The sequence below is a fragment of the Oncorhynchus mykiss genome, chromosome 12, assembly GCF_013265735.2.
Source record: "Oncorhynchus mykiss isolate Arlee chromosome 12, USDA_OmykA_1.1, whole genome shotgun sequence".
NCBI lineage: Eukaryota > Metazoa > Chordata > Actinopteri > Salmoniformes > Salmonidae > Oncorhynchus > Oncorhynchus mykiss.
The window spans coordinates 60542114-60563941 of NC_048576.1; the positions used below are offsets into that span (position 1 = coordinate 60542114).

The 21828-nt window shown below is 43.1% G+C and overlaps 2 protein-coding genes across 3 annotated transcripts in view; one reads left to right on the forward strand and one right to left on the reverse strand.

Annotated features, from left to right (window-relative positions):
- Window positions 1–1916, forward strand: part of prr12b (proline rich 12b) — a 30783-nt gene extending 28867 nt beyond the window's left edge. The window contains exon 17 of the mRNA XM_036937942.1: window positions 560–1916. Coding sequence (XP_036793837.1) covers window positions 560–694 — 135 coding nt within the window. The 3' untranslated portion in view covers window positions 695–1916. The remainder of the gene's footprint in view (window positions 1–559) is intronic.
- A 2320-nt stretch (window positions 1917–4236) lies between these two features.
- si:ch211-195b15.7 (synembryn-A) lies at window positions 4237–11118 on the reverse strand. 2 transcript variants are annotated; one of them, XM_036937944.1, is made up of 15 exons: window positions 11040–11118; window positions 10649–10745; window positions 10394–10441; window positions 9538–9555; window positions 9046–9144; window positions 8209–8951; window positions 7874–8009; window positions 7525–7713; window positions 7166–7260; window positions 6769–6919; window positions 6455–6550; window positions 6070–6214; window positions 5694–5826; window positions 5341–5475; window positions 4237–5217 (listed from the first exon to the last, which is right to left on the reverse strand). In XM_036937944.1, the coding sequence occupies exons 2-15, from the start codon at window positions 10742–10744 to the stop codon at window positions 5088–5090; spliced, it is 2214 nt and encodes a 737-aa protein (XP_036793839.1). In that variant the 5' UTR covers window position 10745; window positions 11040–11118; the 3' UTR covers window positions 4237–5087. The 2 variants fall into 2 exon arrangements, with proteins under 2 accessions (XP_036793839.1, XP_036793840.1); XM_036937945.1 differs by having other exon boundaries at window positions 11023–11094.
- Window positions 11119–21828: the final 10710 nt, after the last annotated feature.

The following is a 21828-nucleotide window of genomic DNA, read 5'->3' on the forward strand; positions in this document are numbered from 1 at the left end:
TTGCATAACATCGATTAATGTTAGATGTATATGCAACATGTCTATACTCTGGCCTAGAAGACGGAGTACATCTATTTACAGCTTTAGAGAAAATAGAATTGAGAATAAAGGTTTTGTACTATGGTAAAATACACTACATGACCAAAATTATGTGGACACTTGCTCGTCTAACATCTCATTCCAAAATCATGGGCATTCATATGGAGTTGTTGTCCTAGACGTTTCCACTTCACAATAACAGCACTTAGAGTTGACCGGGGCAGCTCTAGCAGGGCAAAAATTTGACAAACTGACTTGTTGGAAAGGTGGCATCCCTATGACGGCGCCACGTTGAAAGTCACTGAGCTCTTCAGTAAGGAAATTCTACTGCCAATGTTTGTCTATGGAGATTGCCTGCCTGTGTGCTCGATTTTATACACCTGTCAGCAACGGGTGGGGCTGAAATAGCCAAATCCACTAATTTGAATTTGAAGATCCACATACTTTTGTATATATACTGTAAATAAGCAAATTAATTTCAATAGAAACATTATCTGTTCTCTTTCTCTATTCCCTCCAGACGGACAGTATAGAGCAGGCAGCGGAGGACCCTGGTCAGGAGGAGGTGGTGCAGCAGTGTATGGCCAACCAGGGCTGGCTGGAGACCCTCTTCAACTCCTTCATCGACCTGCTGACCCTCAGCACCAAAGCCTGATGAGGGAGGAGGGGGCACAGTCCGAAATAGTGCACTACAATTGGCCTAAGCCATAGGGCCTATATGGAGAATAGGGTGCCATTTGGAAAGCAGAATGTGGGTTGAAGAAGGGAGGGGTGGGGAGGGAGGAGGTATACAGTATTTGGGAGACATAGCAAGAGAGTTGGAGTGGAGAACACTGGACTGTACCAAGATGGAGAGGGGGGGGGGGGGGGGTTCAGACCCTACCACTCTAGTTCTTGCCCAGTGAGAAAGACCGAACAGTCAATGTTCAGTCTTTGAGTACGGTTGAGTTTTAACTTAAAATGGATGCTACAATGAACTGTTTTTAGCGCTTTTGTTTAGTTTTTCTCTCACAAAGTATCTCTTGACTAAAGAAAAGAGAAAGACGGAGGAGAGCGGAGGAGGCGGATTGAAAATAGTGAATGTGTGAAAGGGTACGACGTCTGCCACTTGACCTGAACAGGGAAAGCAGGGGACCACGGTGAATCAGTCAGCACTACAGAAACGATTGCGATCTACATCCAAACATGCACGGGCACACACACACGCCAACATACAAACACTATATATATATATATATATACGTATATGTATTAATAATTATGATTTGTATTATTTATACAAGGAAATGACCCTCCCTAGCTGGGATTGTTTGCTGTTGTTATTTTAAATAATAATGTTTTGTTAGGGTATACATGAAATGGCCTGCCCAAAATCCTTTGCTCAGTCCCCCTTTTACTGCTGAAGGTATAAAAGAGTGGAGGGGAGAAAAACTGAGGTGAAGGGAGGGAGGGAGGGAGGTTAGAGGAGTGTGTGATGTTCCCTTTTTTCTGTCTGCCTAAATAAATTGTGAGGGGGAAAAATGTATTTAAAACCTAAGCAAACTGTGTTCTTTATGTTTGTTCTTCAAAAGACAATGAGAGCAGAGTTTACACCTGAAGTTAATAAATTAAAATAAATATCTGTTCGCTTTCTAAAAGAAAGCTCTGTGGTTTTAGGGAGGTGTAACTGTTAAAACGCGTATAAAATCTGTGTTGACTGTTTTTATTTGATCTGTTTGTTGTTTATGATAATTATTATTTTGGAGGTTTACCTATTTGTTCAAGCTCTCTTATCTGTAAATATTGTACAGTTACTTGAGTCTCTAAAGCCCAGTTCCTCTTCTGTACATGCTATTCCTGTATTTGACAAAAGCAAATAAAAATGTGAAAATGACAGCGAAAATGTTTGTTTTTCCTCCTACAACTTTATAAGAGAATGCATTATAGTAAGGGTGTGGTTGACCACATATCGGGGTTGGGGTCAAATCCATTTCAATTCCAGTCAATTAAAATTGTACACTGAAATTGCAATTCCAATGAGGGACATTTGGTGTCCTTTTGATTTGGCTGGAAATAGGATTTTCCCAACCCTGGACAACATGTACTATTGTTAAGTACACTATATATACAAAAGTATGTGGACACCCCTTCAAATTAGTGGCTTCGTCTATTTCAGCCACACCTGTTGCTGGCAGGTGTATAAAATCAAGCACACAGCAATCTCCATAGACAAACATTGGCAGTAGAATGGCCTTACTAAAAAACTCAGTGACTTTCAACGTGGCACCGTCATAGGATGCCACCTTTCCAACAAGTCAGTTTGTAAAATTTCTGCCCTGCTAGAGGTGCCACAGTTAACTGTAAGTAGTGTTATCGTGAAGCGGAAATGTCTTGGACAACAACGTCTCAGCCACAAAGTGGTAGGTCACGTAAGTTCACAGAACAGGACCGCCAAGTGCTGAAGCGCGTAAAAAAGTGTCTGTCCTCGGTTGCAACACTCACTACAGAGCTCCAAACCATACAGAAATGGTTTGTTGAGATCTGTGTGGAAGAACTTGACTGACCTGCACAGAGCCCTGACCTCAACCCCATCGAACACCTTTGAGATGAACTGGAACGCCGACTGCGAGCCAGGCCTAATCGCCCAACATCAGTTCCCGACCTCACTAATGCTCTTGTGGCTGAGTTAAAGCAAGTCCACGCAGCAATGTTCCAACATCTCTAGTGGAAAGCCTTCCCAGAAGAGTGGAGGCTGTTATAGCAGTAAAGGGGAACCAACTCCATATTAATGCCCATGATCTTGGCATGAGATGTTTGACGTGTCCACATACTTTTGGTCATGTAGTGTATGTTGACCTGAAATTGTCTGAAAAAATACAGAGTAATGAAACAGCTCAGATTGGGCAGGAGGGGATATAATAAAATGGGTAGGAGTTCAGAGGTACATACTGATCCAAGAGAAAGGAATATAAAGACAGAAGAAAAAAATCTGTAAAAGGAGATGCTGTGTATGAGTGAGTCCCCAGCAAACCAAAATTGGTTATTTGAAAGTTCCCAGAACATTCGTTACGTTGAGGCAAATGTTCTCATATCAGAAACTGTCCAGTTGTGCGGATGATTATACAATGTTTGTCTAAAACATTTGCCTGATGTCGCATTAACGTTCCCTTTCACATTTAGTTGCGGCAGTATGTTCTAAAGATGTAACTGCTACATTGTGTTATGACATGAACTGGTAACCTAATGGGAATGTTTGGTGGTAGTGATTACAGATTGCTGTGCACAACATTTTAGTGAATGAGAACATTCCAAGGATATTTCATTTAAAACATTTAAAGGAAGACAAAAATAATTTGCTATCAAAAACATTGTTTGAATGCTTTTGGTATGTTATCATCCTAATGTTAGATCAAATCTTAACTAGAACTTAATGGGAATCTTAGCTAATGTTCCGGCAATGTTCCCGGTTCCGTCAGTTAAAAGTCTGTGCCTGTGAAGTTTCTGATCCAATCAAGTTAATATTTTATTCTGCGTGAAAATGCTGACAAAACATATTCTCTCTGACTGCCCCAGAAGAGTTTCAGAGGATTTTTAACCCTATTGATTATTTTTCCTATCCAAGGCAGACCACGGTGACAGTGCAGTACAGCAGGAATGGTTTATTTATATTTCAACATGAGAAACCATATGCATTTTACACTACAGCAAATGTGGGAGGGGAAAGGAAGTCTGTACGCAGAGGAATGAATGACAACATGTTGGACGAGGAAAAAGCATGTTACTCAAAAGTAGTGATACCCTTTCACCATCACATGACAGGGACAGACACCTGCACAATAACTGCTCCCACATCATTGATTACAATCATTATGGACCTGTTATTCCCTCTTCAGTCCAATTGTGATATCTGTTCCACATTGGGATTAATGTCCTCAGAGTGGATTGGCTCCTTGGCTGGGTGGAGTGTACAGGTACAGGTACAGGTACAGGAACAGGAACACAAACATACCACACACTCAACCAGATATATCCCCTGTTACAAGCAAATGGCATTGCACCCTTGAACATAAGTGGGGGTATCTCCAGGAGAGGAACCAGAGTGGGAAAATATAGGATATGGAAGCTAAAACAACACTACGATTGCCAAGGAATCTGAGGGCTCTATTCTCTGCTTCTTGTCCCTTTTCTAGTGTTTTTTTAATTGACATTTTCTTCTCAGGGAATGTACCTGGCTAAACAGTGATTCTAAGAGTTGTGTTTTGGTGGGTGATGCTACCGCATACAGTATATTCAGACTAGCGCTACACATAGTGACAGATGAGGTGGGGTACAGACACACGCTCCAAAGTAAAGTGCTTTCAGGTAAATGGAGGAAAGGTGCTATATCAGTGGTGTAAAGTAACTAAGCAAAAAATACTTTGAAGTACTACTTAAGTATTTTTTTTTGGGGGGGGGGGTATCGGTACTTTATTCTTTATATTTTAATACAACTTTTACTTTTACTCCACCACATTCCTAAATAAAACATGTAGTTTTTGACTCCCATACATTTTCCCTGACACCCAAAAGTACTTGTTACATTTCGAATGCTAATTCAATTCACACACTTATCAAGAAAATAAGTGGGTCATCCCTACAGCTTCTGATCTGGTGGACTCATTAAACACAAATGCTTTGTTTGTGAATGATGTCTGATTGTTGGAGTGTGTCCCTGGCTATCCATGAATAAATACAAATCAATTGTTCAGTCTAGTTTGCTTAATATAAGGAATTTGAAAGGATTTATAACATTTCCCTTTAATTTTGATACTTAAGTGTATTTTTAGCATTGTATTTTACTTTGGATACTTGATAAACCAGATACTTTTTACTGGGTGACTTTCACTTCAGTCAATTTCAAGGTATCTTCACTTTTACTCAAGTATGACAATTGGGTACTTTTTCCACAACTGTGCTATATAAATACAAACCAACCTCTTATCTCTCTTACTCTTTCTGTCTCTTCACCATCCTATGCTGTAAATTCTTGTAATCACCCTCCCATCTCTCATTTTTATTTTCTAACCTCCTTACTTTTCCCTCTCTTCCTCACTCTCTCCCTCTGATTCCACCTCTTCTACAGTGCTCCCCCTCATCTGACCACACAGGGGCTCCAGTCCCCCCCCTGTCATCACTCCCACGGGTTGGATGATCTTGTCCCTGAGAGAGACAGTGGGAGAAAGAGAGAAATTGGAAACATCCATCTATATCACACACTTGGATAGTCACTAGCTGAAACAGATATGTACTCACAGACACACACACACACACAAATACACACACCGTGAGAGCCTGTTGAACAGGCTGATGAGTCTTAGTGCCTCCTGCTCTTTCTCCTGCTCCGTCATTCCCTCCATGGGGTCTGGCTGCTCCTCCTCCACCCTCCCCGTCACTGGGTTGATGCGCCTCTTAGCTTCCCTGTGGAACACAGTTACAAACACCTCCCTTGTAATTACTGTCCACTCCTAACAATCTAAAATTGCTTCTGTTGCATACTCCGATTTATGCCGTTTTGATAGTTCCAAGTCCAATCTATCAGTCAGAGTAATGTAACACAAGCCTAAAAATGCATTGTGTCCCTAAACAGTATTACAAAGTGTTGTGTTTGTGACATTATCAATGGTTGTTTTACACACCTGTATTCCTCTGTGTCAGAGTCTGAGTCGCTAGAGTACTGGGCGTGGGTCACCTGACCTCCACTCAGCAAGCCCCTCGCTGCCAGCAAACCTGCTGCGTTACCGTAGCCTGTGTACTTCACAAAACGACTCACTGAGAGACAGACAGAGAGGGAGAAACATAAGATGGCAACATCCATCTATTTCACACACTTGGATTGTCACTAACTGAAACGGAGATGAAGCGGGGAGGGGGGGGGGGGGGTTTATATGAGTTACTACATGTGCTATGAGGGGTTAGTAAGTATGCTGTGATACGAGTGGGTCCTTCTAACCAAGAGTTACTTTGAAATGAGGAGCTAGTAAGTGTGACAGGTGTGTGATATGATGTGGGCACCGTTCTCTTTGCAGAGCACAAAGAGGAGCTCGGCAGCACAGTGCTTGATGTCCGTGTCCATGTGGGTCATCAGGCGCACCAGACGTCCCCTCACTGTGGCCCCCTGCTCCGGCCTCAAGGCCACGTCCCTCAGAGGGGGGAGGATCTGTAGCGGTGGACAGGCAGAGGCAGGTGTTAGTGCTGGGTGGGAGCAGAAACCTGCTCAACCAGTTAGCTGCTATCCAGAACCCATGTAGGGAGGGGACAGACAGAGGCCCCAATATCACAAGTCGAAGCAGGCTTCTCCAACACAACAATGTAAACCGAACATCAGACTAACATTTTCATACCGTATTAAAGCCACAATAATCAGTTGGAGTTTCAGCCCAACAGTTGAGAACAGTACCTGTTGTCTGAGGTAGTGGCGTGTCTCGCGGTGAGCGCGGCAGCTCTCAGTCAACAGATTCAGGACTGGAGTCAGTTTCTCCTTCAACTTCTGACCCTTCATAACAAATTCATAGGTGATTTTGTCAGCTTATGACCCTTTATACACACCCGGTATGCTTCCATAGCTATGCTCTATTGAGATGCAACCCTCCACTGTACACCATGTGGAAGCAAACAGCATCCTCATATGAGATAGGTGCCTCCTTTCCTCCCTCGTTTCCTCCCCACTTTCCTCTCTCTCTCAGTCCCTTCCTCCCTCTTCCTCTGCCTCACCCTGTCCAGGCGTCTCTCCATGAAGGTGAGTAGGGTGTGGACAGTGTCCATGTTGACCCCTTCCCACTCCTGTGAACCCTCCGTCAGACGCACAGACAGCAGCACGTCCAGACATTGTAGGGGTAGGGCAGAGAGCACATTCACTGTGTGCCTATGGAGGGTTATAGGTTAAACGTCAAGGGTTAAGGGTCAGGGATCAGAGGTAAGGAGACATGGGGCAAACCTGAAATGGCACCCATTTCAAAATTATTCAGAACATATCTTTTCTACTTCGCCATGAAAAAGTAAACATTTTGACAACACCTAGAATGGCCACCATTACTTTCAAAATAAAGATGCAAATACAAATGCATGGATATACAAGAGAAGAGGGGACAGCAGAAGCCCTCGTGCATACCCCTGTATCTCCTCAGTGAGTTCTTCTCCGTCACAGGTCAGCAGCAGGCAGTGACGTAGCACTGCAGCCAGGCGGCGATAGAGAGCTGCATCCTCCTGAGAGGGACACAAAGAAAAGAGGTGACTTTAAAAAGGCCTCCTGACCACAGATCTAGGATCAGTTTAAACTAACCCCCAGTCTTAGCTTAAAAAGTACTGGATTAGTATTTTGAGATAGCTCCTAGCTACCTACTCTTACCTACTCACAAACTAAAAGCCAAGGATGCCCCATAGAAGACGGACAAGGTACAGATATTGGAATAGATCATGCTATTTGGGACAAAGCCACATTTTAATTCTATAGGACTCTCCTCCACCCACCTCGTCTGGCTCCTGTCTGTGGAAGCTGAATGTGATGTTGAACAGGGTCTTGAGGATCTCCACAGCTCGCTGTGACACCTCCTTAGAGATAGGGGGCGCACTGTGGTCACTCAGCACCTCGTACTCTTCCCCCCACCGCGCAGACAGACACTGCTCCAGAGCTGCAGTCAGCATGGACACCCCTCGCTCCTAACAAAGAGAGACAGGGGGATATGGAGAGAGAGAGAGAAAAGAAAGAGAGATGGAGAGATGGCAGGAGAGAGGGGCATACAGTAGACCTACCCATCCCAAATCATACGCCTAACCATTAGCAGGGAAACCACAACTCCATCCTCCTCTAGGCTGTTACCTGCTGCAGTTGCACCCTGAGCTCTGGTCTCAGAGCCGTCAGCAGAAAGAGCAGCCGTAGTTCATAAAACTGACCACTGGGAAGAGCTTTGGTACTGATCCCCTGCTTCAGCTTGTCAGATAGACCAGAGAGCAGTCTGAGAGAGAGAGAGAGAGAGAGAGAGAGAGAGAGAGAGAGAGCGAGAGAGAGAGAGCGAGAGAGAGAGAGAGAGAGAGAGAGAGAGAGAGAGAGAAAGAGCGAGAGAGAGAGAGGGAGCGAGAGAGCGAGAGAGATGAGGGAAGTGATGCCATACTAGATATAGTTTTTGCTGTACTCCAACAGTTGCTCTCCCTCACCTCAGAGCGCTGACCCTCTCTTGCGCCCTCTGACTGTTGTAGATTATATTACAAAGGGCTTTTAGGGCCTCCCTCCTCCCCACCTGGTCATCTTCCTCTTTATCTTCTTTGTCCTCCTCTTCATCCATCTCTTCCCGGGCATCCTTCTTTCCGCGCACCAGAGCTCCATGACCCGGAGAGCAGTGGTGTTCGGCAGTGCAGGTTTCCGTGGAGACAGAGCGCAGGTTGTCATGGCAGGTTTCTGTACTGAGGGTGCAGCAGGGGTCCCTGGTCACTGATGGCGATGTCGTTGCTCCACCTTGGCTGTTGTTGGCCGTATCCAGGGCTGGACAGGTCTGAGTGGAAGCCTGGGCCAAGGAGTGCTGGGTCGGGCTAGCACCGACAACGTTAGCATCCACATTGCTAACTGCTAACAAGCTAGCATTAGCATTAGCGCCTCTACTGCACTCACTGGCCTCTGTGTCGCTCTGTTTACAGGCATCCGAACTGATGTCACAGGGGACATAGCCGTAATCTTCTCTCTCGGCATCATGACCTTCCTCCTCGTCTTCCTCCTGGCCTTCGGGGATGGGCAGGGAGGTTATGCCGCCCAGGTGGGCTAGGGTGAGGAGGGCGGTGTCGGTCACCAGGGGCGCCAGAGCCTGCCGGTCGCGGGACAGGATACGTAGCGTACGCAGGGTCACTCTCAGAACCCCCGGCTGGAGCTGGGTACGGATAAACCACACCAGGGCTGCAGCCAGCCTCTGGGGAGAGGAGAGGAGAATTCAGTTTAACTGAAAAGAGCAACAGGTAGAAATAGAGAAATCCATGCACACACACACACACACCCTGACTCACCCGTCTGAGAAGGAGATCCTGGTCCTCAGCGTCATCTGAGTCTGAGTTGAAATCAGAGTCAGAGTCGGGAACAAAGTCCCTCATTTTGTTCTTCCTGAACTGGTGAGGGTTAATGGGGGGAGTAGGTTGAGTCATTACACACAATTAGCTTTGGAGTACACACACATACACACACACACACACACTTGCGTAGGCCACACACACACACACACACACAAACACACACACACACACACACACACACACACACACACACACACACACACACACACACACAGGCACGCACTCACACACACCCACCCACACACACCCACTAATGAAACACTGCGCTGAATGGAGATTAGTGTAATGTTGAGTAAGGACCTGTCAGCTCAGCTTCCCCCTCCCTCTCTCTTCCCTTTTCTCTCTATTCTTTTCTCTCGGTCTCTCTCTCCCCCCCTGTATTCCTATCTCTCTCTCTTTCTGATGGTGTAATGAGTTTGTCTTTTTTACCTCATCCAGCTCTTTTTGCTGCAGTCATTTGCACAGCCATTATAGTAGAGCCATTATAGGTGGAAGAAAGAAGACATAGAAATGATGAATAATGACATCATTAACATTATGAAGAGATACGACAGAGAGAGAAGAGAGGAGCTGAAGGGGATGACAGAAGAGAGGGAAAGAAGGGGATGATAGGGAGAAGATTACTGTAGGGGAGGGAGGTGGAAAAGAACCATCCCACTGGACAAGAACTGGTTGAATCAACATTGTTTCTACTTCATTAAAAAAAAATATTCAATGTGATAACGTTGAATCAACATGGAAAACTGATTGGATTTTCAAGAAGTCATCAACATAAGGGAATTTTGTGTTTTCTTTTACCCAACTCAATGAGATGGTGATCTTTTTTGTTGATGTCACATTCAATTCACGTTATTTGACAACACAACCAAATGTAAATCAAAACTGGAAATTGAAATGACGTCTGTGCCCAGTTGGAAGTGAGAAAGAGAGAGAAAGAAAGAAGGAAAGAAAAAAAGAGGACATGAGATAGATAGGACAGCGAGACAGGGAGGGGAGGAGAAGGACAGGGATGGAGTATGAGCGAAAGAGAGAGATAAAGATGAGTGGCGGGGGATGAGCAGGATTTTGTCTAATTACATGGTTAATCTGAGCCTCTGGTGGCCTGACACTGAGAGGGCAGGGACAGGCCAGGGGAATAGACAGAGAGAGAGAGATGGGAAAGGACAGAGGGCGAAAGAAATAGAAATTAAGGGATGATGGAAGAATGAAATAGAGATGCAACGGAGAAAAGATGCAAAGGAATGACAGAAATAAAGAGTAGTTCAAGTCTTTTCCTCATCCTCACCTTTCTTCTTTCCCTCTCCTCAATATTGAAGAAGAAGCATTCAGCATACTGTGGAGAAGATATGTGGGAGGGAGGGAGAAAGAGAATTGGAAAGAGAAAGAGAAGGAGAGGGTATAAGAAAACAGTCAAGGATACATGGTGCAGTCGTGGAGAATTGTAGTCATGGAAACAGACAGCCACACTGTGTGGTAGTCATGGTTACAGACAGTTGTTTACAGTAGTGTGGTAGTCATAGTAACACAGGCAGTGTAGTACCTGAGTGTTGTAGTGGTCCAGGTGTATCTGGACACTGTCCTGGTCTCCTTGTTTGATGCACTGAATGATCCTCTCCAAGTCCATATCCATATCCATGCTTTCACACACACACACACACACACACACACACACACACACACACACACACACACACATACACACACACACACACACACACACACACACACACACACACACACACACACACACACACACACACACACACACACACACACACACATACACACACACACACACACACACACACACACACAATTACAATGCAGAGTGATCAAGCATTACTTTTCATCCTAACGTACAATATTCAATAATAACACCTTCAGTCATGCAATAGCAGCACACATTCTACCTACATCTACACCCCACAAACCTGGTGTCCCTACAATGGCAGGATACAGCAACCTTGGTCTTGTCTCTTTGTCTCCCTGTGTTTCTCTGTGCAGTTTCTGTCTCCTAAACCCTGTATGTAATCTAATCTAATCTCCCTCACCTCTTTCTCTCTCTCTCCCCCTCTCTCTCTTTTCACAGTGCAATAGGCCATGGCTTATATTGTGAACAGTGACTAGTAAATGGACAGAGATATACAGCAAAATAAGGAATGTTTCAATGATTAGAAATAGGAACAATACAGAGAAGATAGCCTGGTAGTGAAAGGAAAGCAAAAACATGAGGAAATGAAGAGATGCTTCACAAATGAGAATGTTTGAATATTTTATCTTCCTCATAGACAGGCAGACAGACAAACAGACAGACATGCAATGAGAGACAGGCAGGCAGACTTTTGGGAGAGTAAGTGGTCACCATCAAAGAGATAGAGGGAAGACAGAGAAAAAGAGAAAAGACAATTAAAAAAACGAGAGGAGTGCATGTTGACAAGGTACTGATGTTTGTCATACCTGTTAAAGAATGGCGAAGATGAAAAGAGAGTTGTGGAAAGAGGGAGTTGGAGAGATGAAAGCCTGTGAGCCTATTTACTAATAAGGGTAATTAAAAAATGCATGGATAGGTGCAGGGAGGGATGAGGGGAAATATAAATGCTCTTAGTGAAAAGGACAGATCTTAGTGATCTGTCCTTTTCAGCCATCTATTTCCTGTGTTTGAGTGGCGCAAAATCCACTTGTCACGTAAACCTTGATAGATTGCTTGCTTTCATTTTAGTCCTGTGAGTCTGATACTCTTGCATGTGCCTGTCGTTTTTTTCTGTTAACTAATACGACCGTGGAAATCTTTCCGTTGCATCCAAGAACGCTAATGCTTCATTGAGGATTTAACACATCTTCTTGAAACTTACATTACACGAAAGAGAAGAACATATGTAGGTAAAGTGCATTTTACCATGACAAAAATATGTGTAGAGGTGCAAACAGCGATTTGCAAGGAAGGAGGGAGAGAGAGAGAGAGCTAGAGAGAGAAATGTCCCTTTTCTTTTGGAACGTTTTGAGTGTAATGTTTATTTTTTGTTGATTATTTTGTTTATTATCCATTTCACTTGCTTGGGCAATGTAAAAATACGATTCCAAATGCCAATAAAACCCTTTGCATTTCATTTCATTTCATTTAATTGAGAGAGAGAGAGAGCAGGAGCTCTTGGAAGTGGAACCTGTGTCTTCTAACCAATCAGATTAGGTTTTAATAGACCAGTTTGGCTACTCTAATCTGGTTGGTTACAGCTCACATGGGCGTGTGGTCTGGCGCAACCACCTGTCAATCGAGACGTGCGTTACCAGGTTACCACTTGCGTAATGTCCACCAAAGTGCAGCTGTTACTTGTCATTGCGGTAAGTTTAAATGTCTTTCTTATATGGCTAGTTAGCCAGCTTTTTTGCCCTTTGTAAAACTTTTTTGGAAGCTATTGTCCAAGTCTCCCTCTCCTTGCTTGCACATCTCTGTTTGCCCAAATATAAATATTTTTCTCATGGTAGAGCGCAAAGCACTGCATTGCTCGCAAATGTTGGCCTTGTTCAAGAGGATCAAAACCGCATTATAAATGGGTGGTTCCAGCCCTGAAAGCTGACAGCTGTGGTATATCAGACTATATACCTATATACCACGGGTATGACAAAACATTTATTTGTACTGCTCTACGTTGGTAACCAGTTTATAATAACAATAAGGCACCTTGGGGGGGTTGTGATATATGGCCAATATGCCACTGCTAGGGGCTGTATCCAGGCACTCTGCGTTGCGCATAAGAACAGTCCTTAGCTGTGGTATATTTAATTATTATTACATTTTTTATTTAACCTTTATATAACTAAACAAGTCAGTTAAGAACCAATTATTATTTACAATGACGGCCTACCCCGGCCAAACCAGGGCGACCCTGGGCCAATCGCGGCCGGATGTGATGCACCCTGGATTCGAACCAGGGACTGCAGTGACTCCTCTTGCACTGAGATGCAGTGCCTTAGACCGCTGTGACTTAGACCGCTGCGACACTTGGGAGAAGAAAAAATATATATAATAACAAAAAAATTATATTGGCGATGTACCACAACCCCTCTTGCCTTATTGCTTAATTATACAATGGGGGGTTCTAATCCTGAATGCTGATTGGTTACCACAGGCTAAATCTATGATGCTAAAATGCCTATTTTAGAATTTTTTGCAAATGTTTTAAAAATAACAAAGTGAAGTACCTTATTTACAGTGCCTTGCGAAAGTATTCGGCCCCCTTGAACTTTGCGACCTTTTGCCACATTTCAGGCTTCAAACATAAAGATATAAAACTGTATTTTTTTGTGAAGAATCAACAACAAGTGGGACACAATCATGAAGTGGAACGACTTTTATTGGATATTTCAAACTTTTTTAACAAATCAAAAACTGAAAAATTGGGCGTGCAAAATTATTCAGCCCCTTTACTTTCAGTGCAGCAAACTCTCTCCAGAAGTTCAGTGAGGATCTCTGAATGATCCAATGTTGACCTAAATGACTAATGATGATAAATACAATCCACCTGTGTGTAATCAAGTCTCCGTATAAATGCACCTGCACTGTGATAGTCTCAGAGGTCCGTTAAAAGCGCAGAGAGCATCATGAAGAACAAGGAACACACCAGGCAGGTCCGAGATACTGTTGTGAAGAAGTTTAAAGCCGGATTTGGATACAAAAAGATTTCCCAAGCGATTATATTGAAATGGAAGGAGTATCAGACCACTGCAAATCTACCAAGACCTGGCCGTCCCTCTAAACTTTCAGCTCATACAAGGAGAAGACTGATCAGAGATGCAGCCAAGATGCCCATGATCACTCTGGATGAACTGCAGAGATCTACAGCTGAGGTGGGAGACTCTGTCCATAGGACAACAATCAGTCGTATACTGCACAAATCTGGCCTTTATGGAAGAGTGGCAAGAAGAAAGCCATTTCTTGAAGATATCCATAAAAAGTGTTGTTTAAAGTTTGCCACAAGCCACCTGGGAGACACACCAAACATGTGGAAGAAGGTGCTCTGGTCAGATGAAACCAAAATTGAACTTTTTGGCAACAATGCAAAACGTTATGTTTGGCGTAAAAGCAACACAGCTCATCACCTTGAACACACCATCCCCACTGTCAAACATGGTGGTGGCAGCATCATGGTATGGGCCTGCTTTTCTTCAGCAGGGACAGGGAAGATGGTTAAAATTGATGGGAAGATGGATGGAGCCAAATACAGGACCATTCTGGAAGAAAACCTGATGGAGTCTGCAAAAGACCTGAGACTGGGACGGAGATTTGTCTTCCAACAAGACAATGATCCAAAACATAAAGCAAAATCTACAATGGAATGGTTCATAAATAAACATATCCAGGTGTTAGAATGGCCAAGTCAAAGTCCAGACCTGAATCCAATCGAGAATCTGTGGAAAGAACTGAAAACTGCTGTTCACAAATGCTCTCCATCCAACCTCACTGAGCTCGAGCTGTTTTGCAAGGAGGAATGGGAAAACATTTCAGTCTCTCGATGTGCAAAACTGATAGAGACATACCCCAAGCGACTTACAGCTGTAATCGCAGCAAAAGGTGGCGCTACAAAGTATTAACTTAAGGGGGTTGAATAATTTTGCACGCCCAATTTTTCAGTTTTTGATTTGTTAAAAAAGTTTGAAATATCCAATAAATGTCGTTCCACTTCATGATTGTGTCCCACTTGTTGTTGATTCTTCACAAAAAAATACAGTTTTATATCTTTATGTTTGAAGCCTGAAATGTGGCAAAAGGTTGCAAAGTTCAAGGGGGCCGAATACTTTCGCAAGGCACTGTACATAAGTATTCAGACCCTTTGCTATGAGACTCAAAATTGAGTTCAGGTGCATCCTGTTTCCATTGATCATCCTTGAGATGTTTATACAACTTGATTGGAGTCCACAAGTGGTACATTTAATTAATTGGACATGATTTGGAAAGGACACAGCTGTCTATATAAGGTCCCACAGCTGACAGTAGCTATGGAGCTCTGAGACAGGATTGTGTCGAGGCACAAATCTGGGGAAGGGTACCAAAAACATTCTGCAGCATTGAAGGTCCCCAAGAACATCATTCTTAAATGTAAAAAGTTTGGAACCACCAAGACTCTTCCTAGAGCTGGCCGCCTGGCCAAACTGAGCATTCAGAGAGAGAAGAAGAGCCTTGGTGAGAAGAGCCTTGGTTAGGGAGGTGACCAAGAACCCGATGGTCACTCTGACAGAGCTCCAGAGTTCCTCTGTGGAGATGGGAGAAGGACAACCATCTCTGCAGCAGTCCATCAATCGGTCCGTTATGGTAGATTGGCCAGACGGCTTGGAGTTTGCCAAAAGTCACCTAAAGGACTCTCATGATTAACAAGATTCTCTGGTCTGATGAAACAAAGATTGAACTCTTTGGCCTGAATGCCAAGTGTCACGTCTGGAGGAAACCAGGCACCAATCCTTAAGGTGAAGCATGGTGGCTGCAGCATCACGCTGTGGGGATGTTGTTCAGCGGCAAAGACTGGGAGACTAGTCAGGATCGAGGGAAAGATGAACGGAGCAAAGAACAGAGAGATCCTTGATGAAAACCTGCTCCAGAGCGCTCAGGACCTCAGACTGGGGTGAAGGTTCACCGTCCAACAGGACAACAACCCTAAGCACACAGCCAAGACAACGCAAAAGTGGCTTTGGGACATGTCTCTGAATGTCCTTGAGTGGCACAGCCAGAGCCCAGACTTGAACCCGATGAAACACCTTACAGAGCTTGAGAGGATCTGCAGAGAAGAATGGGAGAAACTCCCCAAATACACTTGTGCTAAGCTTGTTGTGCAAAACCCAAGAAGACTCAAGGCTGTAATCGCTGCCAAAGGTGCTTCAACAAACTACTGAGTAAAGGGTCTAAATACTAATGCAATTGTGATATTTCCGTTATTTCATTTTTTTATACATTTGCAAAAATGTATGAAAAGCTGTTTTTGCTTTGTCGTTATGGGGTATTGTGTGTAGATTGATAAGGGGGAAAAAATAAGTTAATACATTTTGGAATAAGGTTGTAATGTAACAAAATGTGGAAAAGTCAAGGGGTCTAAATAGTTTCCGAATGCACTGGAGGTGTGCAATAAATACAATATGGGTTAGACAAATGCATCAATCGTTTTGTATATGATATGATGACGAAAATGGGAAAACAGCAGCCCCCTATGAGCAGAACACATTTTATGGAAAGGTTTTATTTCTAGACCCTTGTTAAGACCTCTTGATGACAGTGTTGAAGAAATGTATCCAAAAGGACTCTAGTCTCAGGAGGAAATTGTCGATAATTGTCGATTTTGCTTTTGATTTGAAACCTCATTTCCTGCTTACTTAAAGGCAAATGTGGAAAAGGCATAATGGGGAGGATACTACATGAATTGCTACAACAATTGGCCTACTTTTCTGAAATGTATATCTACCACCTTTCAGAGTGGCTGAAAATCAATGATATGGAGAAAGTCTTATTCAACCATTTTAGAAGAACTTGTGTGGAAAAAGGACTGGTGAGGTGAAATATACTTCTGCCATGGGCAAAGAAACTCAAAAGGGGGTGATGATATTAATTACAATAATTTTGATCCACATGTGCAAATTGTCCAAATAGATACGCAAGGTAGATGGATGATTTTTTGTATGTTATTAACAGGACCATTATTAATGGACCATTAACAGGCATGGCTCCAGTGTTGATTTCAGCATGTAAATCTTGGTGGGGCAAAAAAAAGAGAATGTGGGATGTATGCCAGCAAAGTCACTACACAACACTAAACAATACATTAATTGCACTATAACGGTGACAAACGGTGCCCACAAACTGTTATGGCCTAAATAAAGCTTTCCCAACAGCAGTCACAATAGAAGTCCCAACACCTTACCACTACTACGCCTTGGTATCAGCGGAGCCTTGTCGGGCAGTGAAACAGTTCATTCAGCCTCATTTACTGCCTTTTAAAAACAGCTGATATGGCTGAGATGTACAAATTATGGCATAAGGGGACGACGAGCGGATGAGTCAATCCGTAATTTCGATTAGGCATAAATGAGCGAGCTAGGATGAACATAGTCAATATAACTATTTGTTCAGCACTTTTGAAATGTACAGCAACAGAATTCAGAACTCTGAATTCTTACAGTGTTCTCCCTGTACACCAAGTCAGAACCGTTCGTAAGATAAATAAAGGGGGCATATAAGCAGACCATGAAAGCTCTTACAATATTCAATGATTACATTTCTCAAAAACAGGAAGGCTACATGTGCACCACCAAGTCAGAACAGTAGGCGAAATTAAGAGGTGAAAATAGACAAAATTATTAGGGTGAGGCACAAGGGCTACTAACAGCTTACTACACAACATGCACTTAGTATTATTTGCTTAGCTACAGTATACATATCTCCCTGGCATATTTTATCATTTATGCAGCAGCATACAAGACATTTTTGGACTCCCCTTGAACAGGAAAGTGGTGCGGTGGTCTTTCGTGGACAAATTTTGTCATCCAACTTTGTCATCAAAGTCTGGCATTCTCTGGATTGATGGTGCTTTAAAGACAACTGGGAACTCTGGGGGAAAAAGTAGAATCGTGATGACGTCAGTGATCTTCAGGTCATAGTTCTAGAAAGAGGCCCGAGTTCCAAATGTACAATTCCAAGTTGGATGAAAGTTCAACAAACTTATTTTCCCAGTCGTAGCTCGTTTTTACAGAGTTCCCAGTTGTTTTGAACTCACCAAAGTCAGATTTTGCAGTTCCAAGTTAACAGTTGTCTTGAGTGCGGCACAAATCATGCTTCATTGACAGCATGGCCAATGTTTGTCACGGATCCCCCCGGCGCTGCTGCTCATGCTGTTCACCAGTTCAGGAGGTCTACGTCACCAGCTTTCTAGGCTTCACTGAACGGGATTCAATATCATCAACCCCGGACTGTCTTCTCTAAAAAATTCCCCTGATTAGCATGTTATATATGTGCCCTCTGTTCACTCTGTCTTTGTCGGTTATTGTTCCCATGTCTGTTGGTCGTGTGAGTACCTATGCATTGGTGAAGCTCTTATGCTGTGTGCTTTATATATTGTGTATTACGGGTATTGTCCCGTGTCATTCAACAAGGTTTACCCTCGTTCTTTTGTTTGGGTACAGCCCAGTGTTTTTGTATATGTGTTTATTTTGGGTGTATTAAAAACCCCTATTGTGTATTCCTGCGCCTGTCTCCGAATCCTTTATACCAGCGTGACTAGGAAAAAACTAGGAAAAGAGACCCTTAATCTTAGACTTGGGACCACATAGGCACTTTCTGGATGCCAAGAGTGCGCAAAGCTGTCATCAAGGCAAAGGGTGGCTATTTGAACAATCTCAAATATAAAATATATTTTGATTTGTTTAACACTTTTTTGGTTACTACCTGATTCCATATGTGTTATTTCATAGTTTTTATGTCTTCACTATCATTCTGCAATGTAGAAAATAGTGAAAATAAAGAAAAAACCCTGCAATGAGTAGGGCAGAGGGTCCACCATTAACCCAATGGGTGGTCGGTTCTGGGGGAAGCCCTGGCGGTGATGAACGATCTCCTACCTTGACATTTTTAGAAACCATTTTTTCCGTTGTTAATGTTTCTTAAAGTTAACCAAGGTTGCCAGGTGCACGGTGTTTCCTCCGACACATTGGTGTGGCTGGCTTCCGGGTTGGATGGCGCTGTGTTAAGTGCGGCTTGGTTGGGTTGTGTATCGGAGGACGCATGACTTCAAGTTCCTCGGACAGTCCAGTACATTACTAGGGCCGAGCTCCCTGCCATCCAGGACCACAATATCAGGCTGTGTGCAAAGAAGGTCTGGATAATTGTCAAAGACCCCAACCAGCCAAGCCATAGACTGTCTATGCTGCCGCATGGCAAGAGGTATAGGTGCATCAAGTTTGACACCAACAGGCTCTTGAACAGCTTCTATCCCCAAGCAATACGACTGATAAATAGCTAACAAAATAGCTACATGGACCGAGTTTACCTTATCTTTATTGGCCTTTTATTTCATTATTTGCACTGTCTCTATGCACACTCACAGGGCCCTACACACTGTCACACCAACACACACACACAAACACTCATTTTTCTCACTCACACATAATATGCACATACATTTATACTGACTTTACACACCCGCACACCCACTCACATGCAAGCTGCTGCTACTCTTTTTATATTATATTCTGTTGCCTAGTCACCTTACCATTATACCGATCTACCTCCGTCACTCCAGTATCCCTGCACAGTTACAGTTAGTATTGGAACTTACTTTTTAAATATTTCCTGTATATAGTATACTTACTTTATTGTGTATTGCTTATTTATTTTTCCCCCTATTTTTTTCTAGTAACACATAGTTTTTGATTATTGCATTGTTGGGTTTTGAGTTTGCAAGGAAGACATTTCACTACATGTGCATGTGACATTAACAATGTTAACAACAATTAACAAATTTACTGGCTAACTACAGTGACTTGGATGAAGCTACATCTCCAGTAGTCTTTCACTCTCTCTCAGCTTTGTTTGACAGTACAGTCTGTCACCACTATAGGCCATATCAAGATGTATTCTCACAGCATTGATATCACTCAAAGATTTGTGTAGAATGGCCTTAATCTCCTGCACCTTGCTCTCTGCCCCTACTCATTTGGGCTGCTCAGTAAAGCCACCTGCTGGATCATAAAATTACTGCTGCTGTAATTCATTTCATTAACACTTACGGTCATACTGTTGATCACAACCATCAAAGTAACATTCGGAATTCAAATTAAGGGAATTTCATTAATTTTGACATTTGCTCAGTACTTGAAGGATGTCATTTCTTGGAAGGGGAGTATTGAGCCAATATCTTCTCTGTATCTATCTCCAGATCCAGAGGCATCAGGAAGTCGGTCCCTGTTATCCTAGTCAAATTATTTGTGGTAGAAAATTCCCATGACATTCTGATTCATAATTTAGCTTTATTGGGGCAATGGAACGTTTGGGCCAGCATAGTGCCCACTAAAATGCAAATGATAAAACACCATATGAGAGCTTTTGTAACTAAGCCCTAATTTTGTGTTGTACACTTTTGTAATTACTATATCCTATGGGAGCAGCTAGAGGAATTTGGATACTGAAGTTGAAAATAGGTCTTAAAATATAACTGAGTTTCCAGACCAGGGGCACAAATGAGTGAGATTTACTACAAAAAAAATACCAGATATACCACATTGGTACACGCTGTTGAAATTAGGACAGGAAACCAACTGGAAAATGGCTTTTATGCTTCAAGTTACCCTTTGAAATGTCATACTCCATACAAGTGTCATCTGTCAACCTTCAGTAAAAAAAAGCCCACTTGAAGCGAATGTAAACACGCAATATAACCGATTTAATTCAAGAAAAGTTGAACAAGAGTCAGTAAAGTTTAGGATGAGGGGGATAAAGTCGTTGATGTCGTCTGACAGCCTGGGATTGGTGCCAACAGCAAAGTAACTTCCCCTAGTATATCCAGGAGAGAAAGAGAGAGAGAGAACGTGGCAGTGAAGGGATCATTCAAATTATGTGAAAGGGACACAGCATTCTAACACACAGGTAACAAGTAAATAACCTGATGTGGACAACAAAATCAGAGGCAAACTACACTATACATTGCACTTGAAAACTATTCAGACCCCTTCCCTTTTTCCACATTTTGTTACATTACAGCCTTATTCTAAAATGGATGAAATAAATGTTTTTCCTCATCAATCTACACACAGACAAAGCAAAGCAAAAACAGGTTTTTAGAAAATGTTGCAAATGTATTACAAATTTAAAACATTGAAATAATACCTGTGGTAAATTCAATAGATTGGACATAATTTGGAAAGGCACACACCTGTCTATATAAGGTCCCACAGTTGACAGTGTATGTCAGAGCAAAAACTAAGCCATGAGGTTGAAGGAATTGTCTGTAGAGCTCCGAGACAGGATTATGTCGAGGCACAGACCTGAGGAAGGGTATCAAAAAATGTCTGCATCGTTGAAGGTGCCCAAGAACACAGTGGCCTCCATCATTCTTAAATGGAAGAAGTTTGGAACCGCCAAGACTCTTCCTAGAGCTGGTTGCCTGGCCAAACTGAGCAATTGGGGGAGAAGGGCCTTGGTCAGGGTGGTGACCAGGAACCCGATGGTGGCTCTGACCAAGCTCCAGAGTTCCTCTGTGGAGATAGAAAAACCTCCCAAAAGGACAACCATCTCTGCAGCACTCCACCAATCAGGCCTTTATGGTAGGGTGGCCTCAGTAAAAGACACATGGAACGCCGACTGCAAGCCAGGCCTAATCGGCCAACATCAGTGCTCGACCTCACTAATGCTCTTGTGGCTGAATGGAAGTCCCCGCAGTTATGTTCCAACATCTAGTTGAAAGCCGTCCCAGAAGAGTGGAGGCTGTTATAGGAGCAAAGAGGGGACCAACTCCATATTAATGTCCATGATTTTGGAATGAGATGTTCGACGAGCAGGTTTCCATATACAGTTGAAGTCGGAAGTTTACATACACTTAGGTTGGAGTCATTAAAACTCGTTTTTCAACCACTCCACAAATTTCTTGTTAACAAACTATAGTTTTGGCAAGTCAGTTAGGACATCTACTTTGTGCATGACACAAGTCCATTTTTTCAACAATTGTTTACAGACCTCAGAAAAATAATTGT

What these genes read in the sequence shown, in the direction of transcription:
- si:ch211-195b15.7 (XM_036937944.1), bottom strand. Translation starts at nt 10,744, where the DNA reads ATGGATATGGATATGGACTTGGAGAGGATCATTCAGTGCATCAAACAA. An exon ending in GCCACTACCTCAGACAACAG is followed by an intron (nt 6,215 to 6,454) that starts GTACTGTTCTCA and finishes CCACCGCTACAG; the next exon opens with ATCCTCCCCCCTCTGAGGGA. An exon ending in TCTGACACAGAGGAATACAG is followed by an intron (nt 5,476 to 5,693) that starts GTGTGTAAAACA and finishes TGTGTTCCACAG; the next exon opens with GGAAGCTAAGAGGCGCATCA.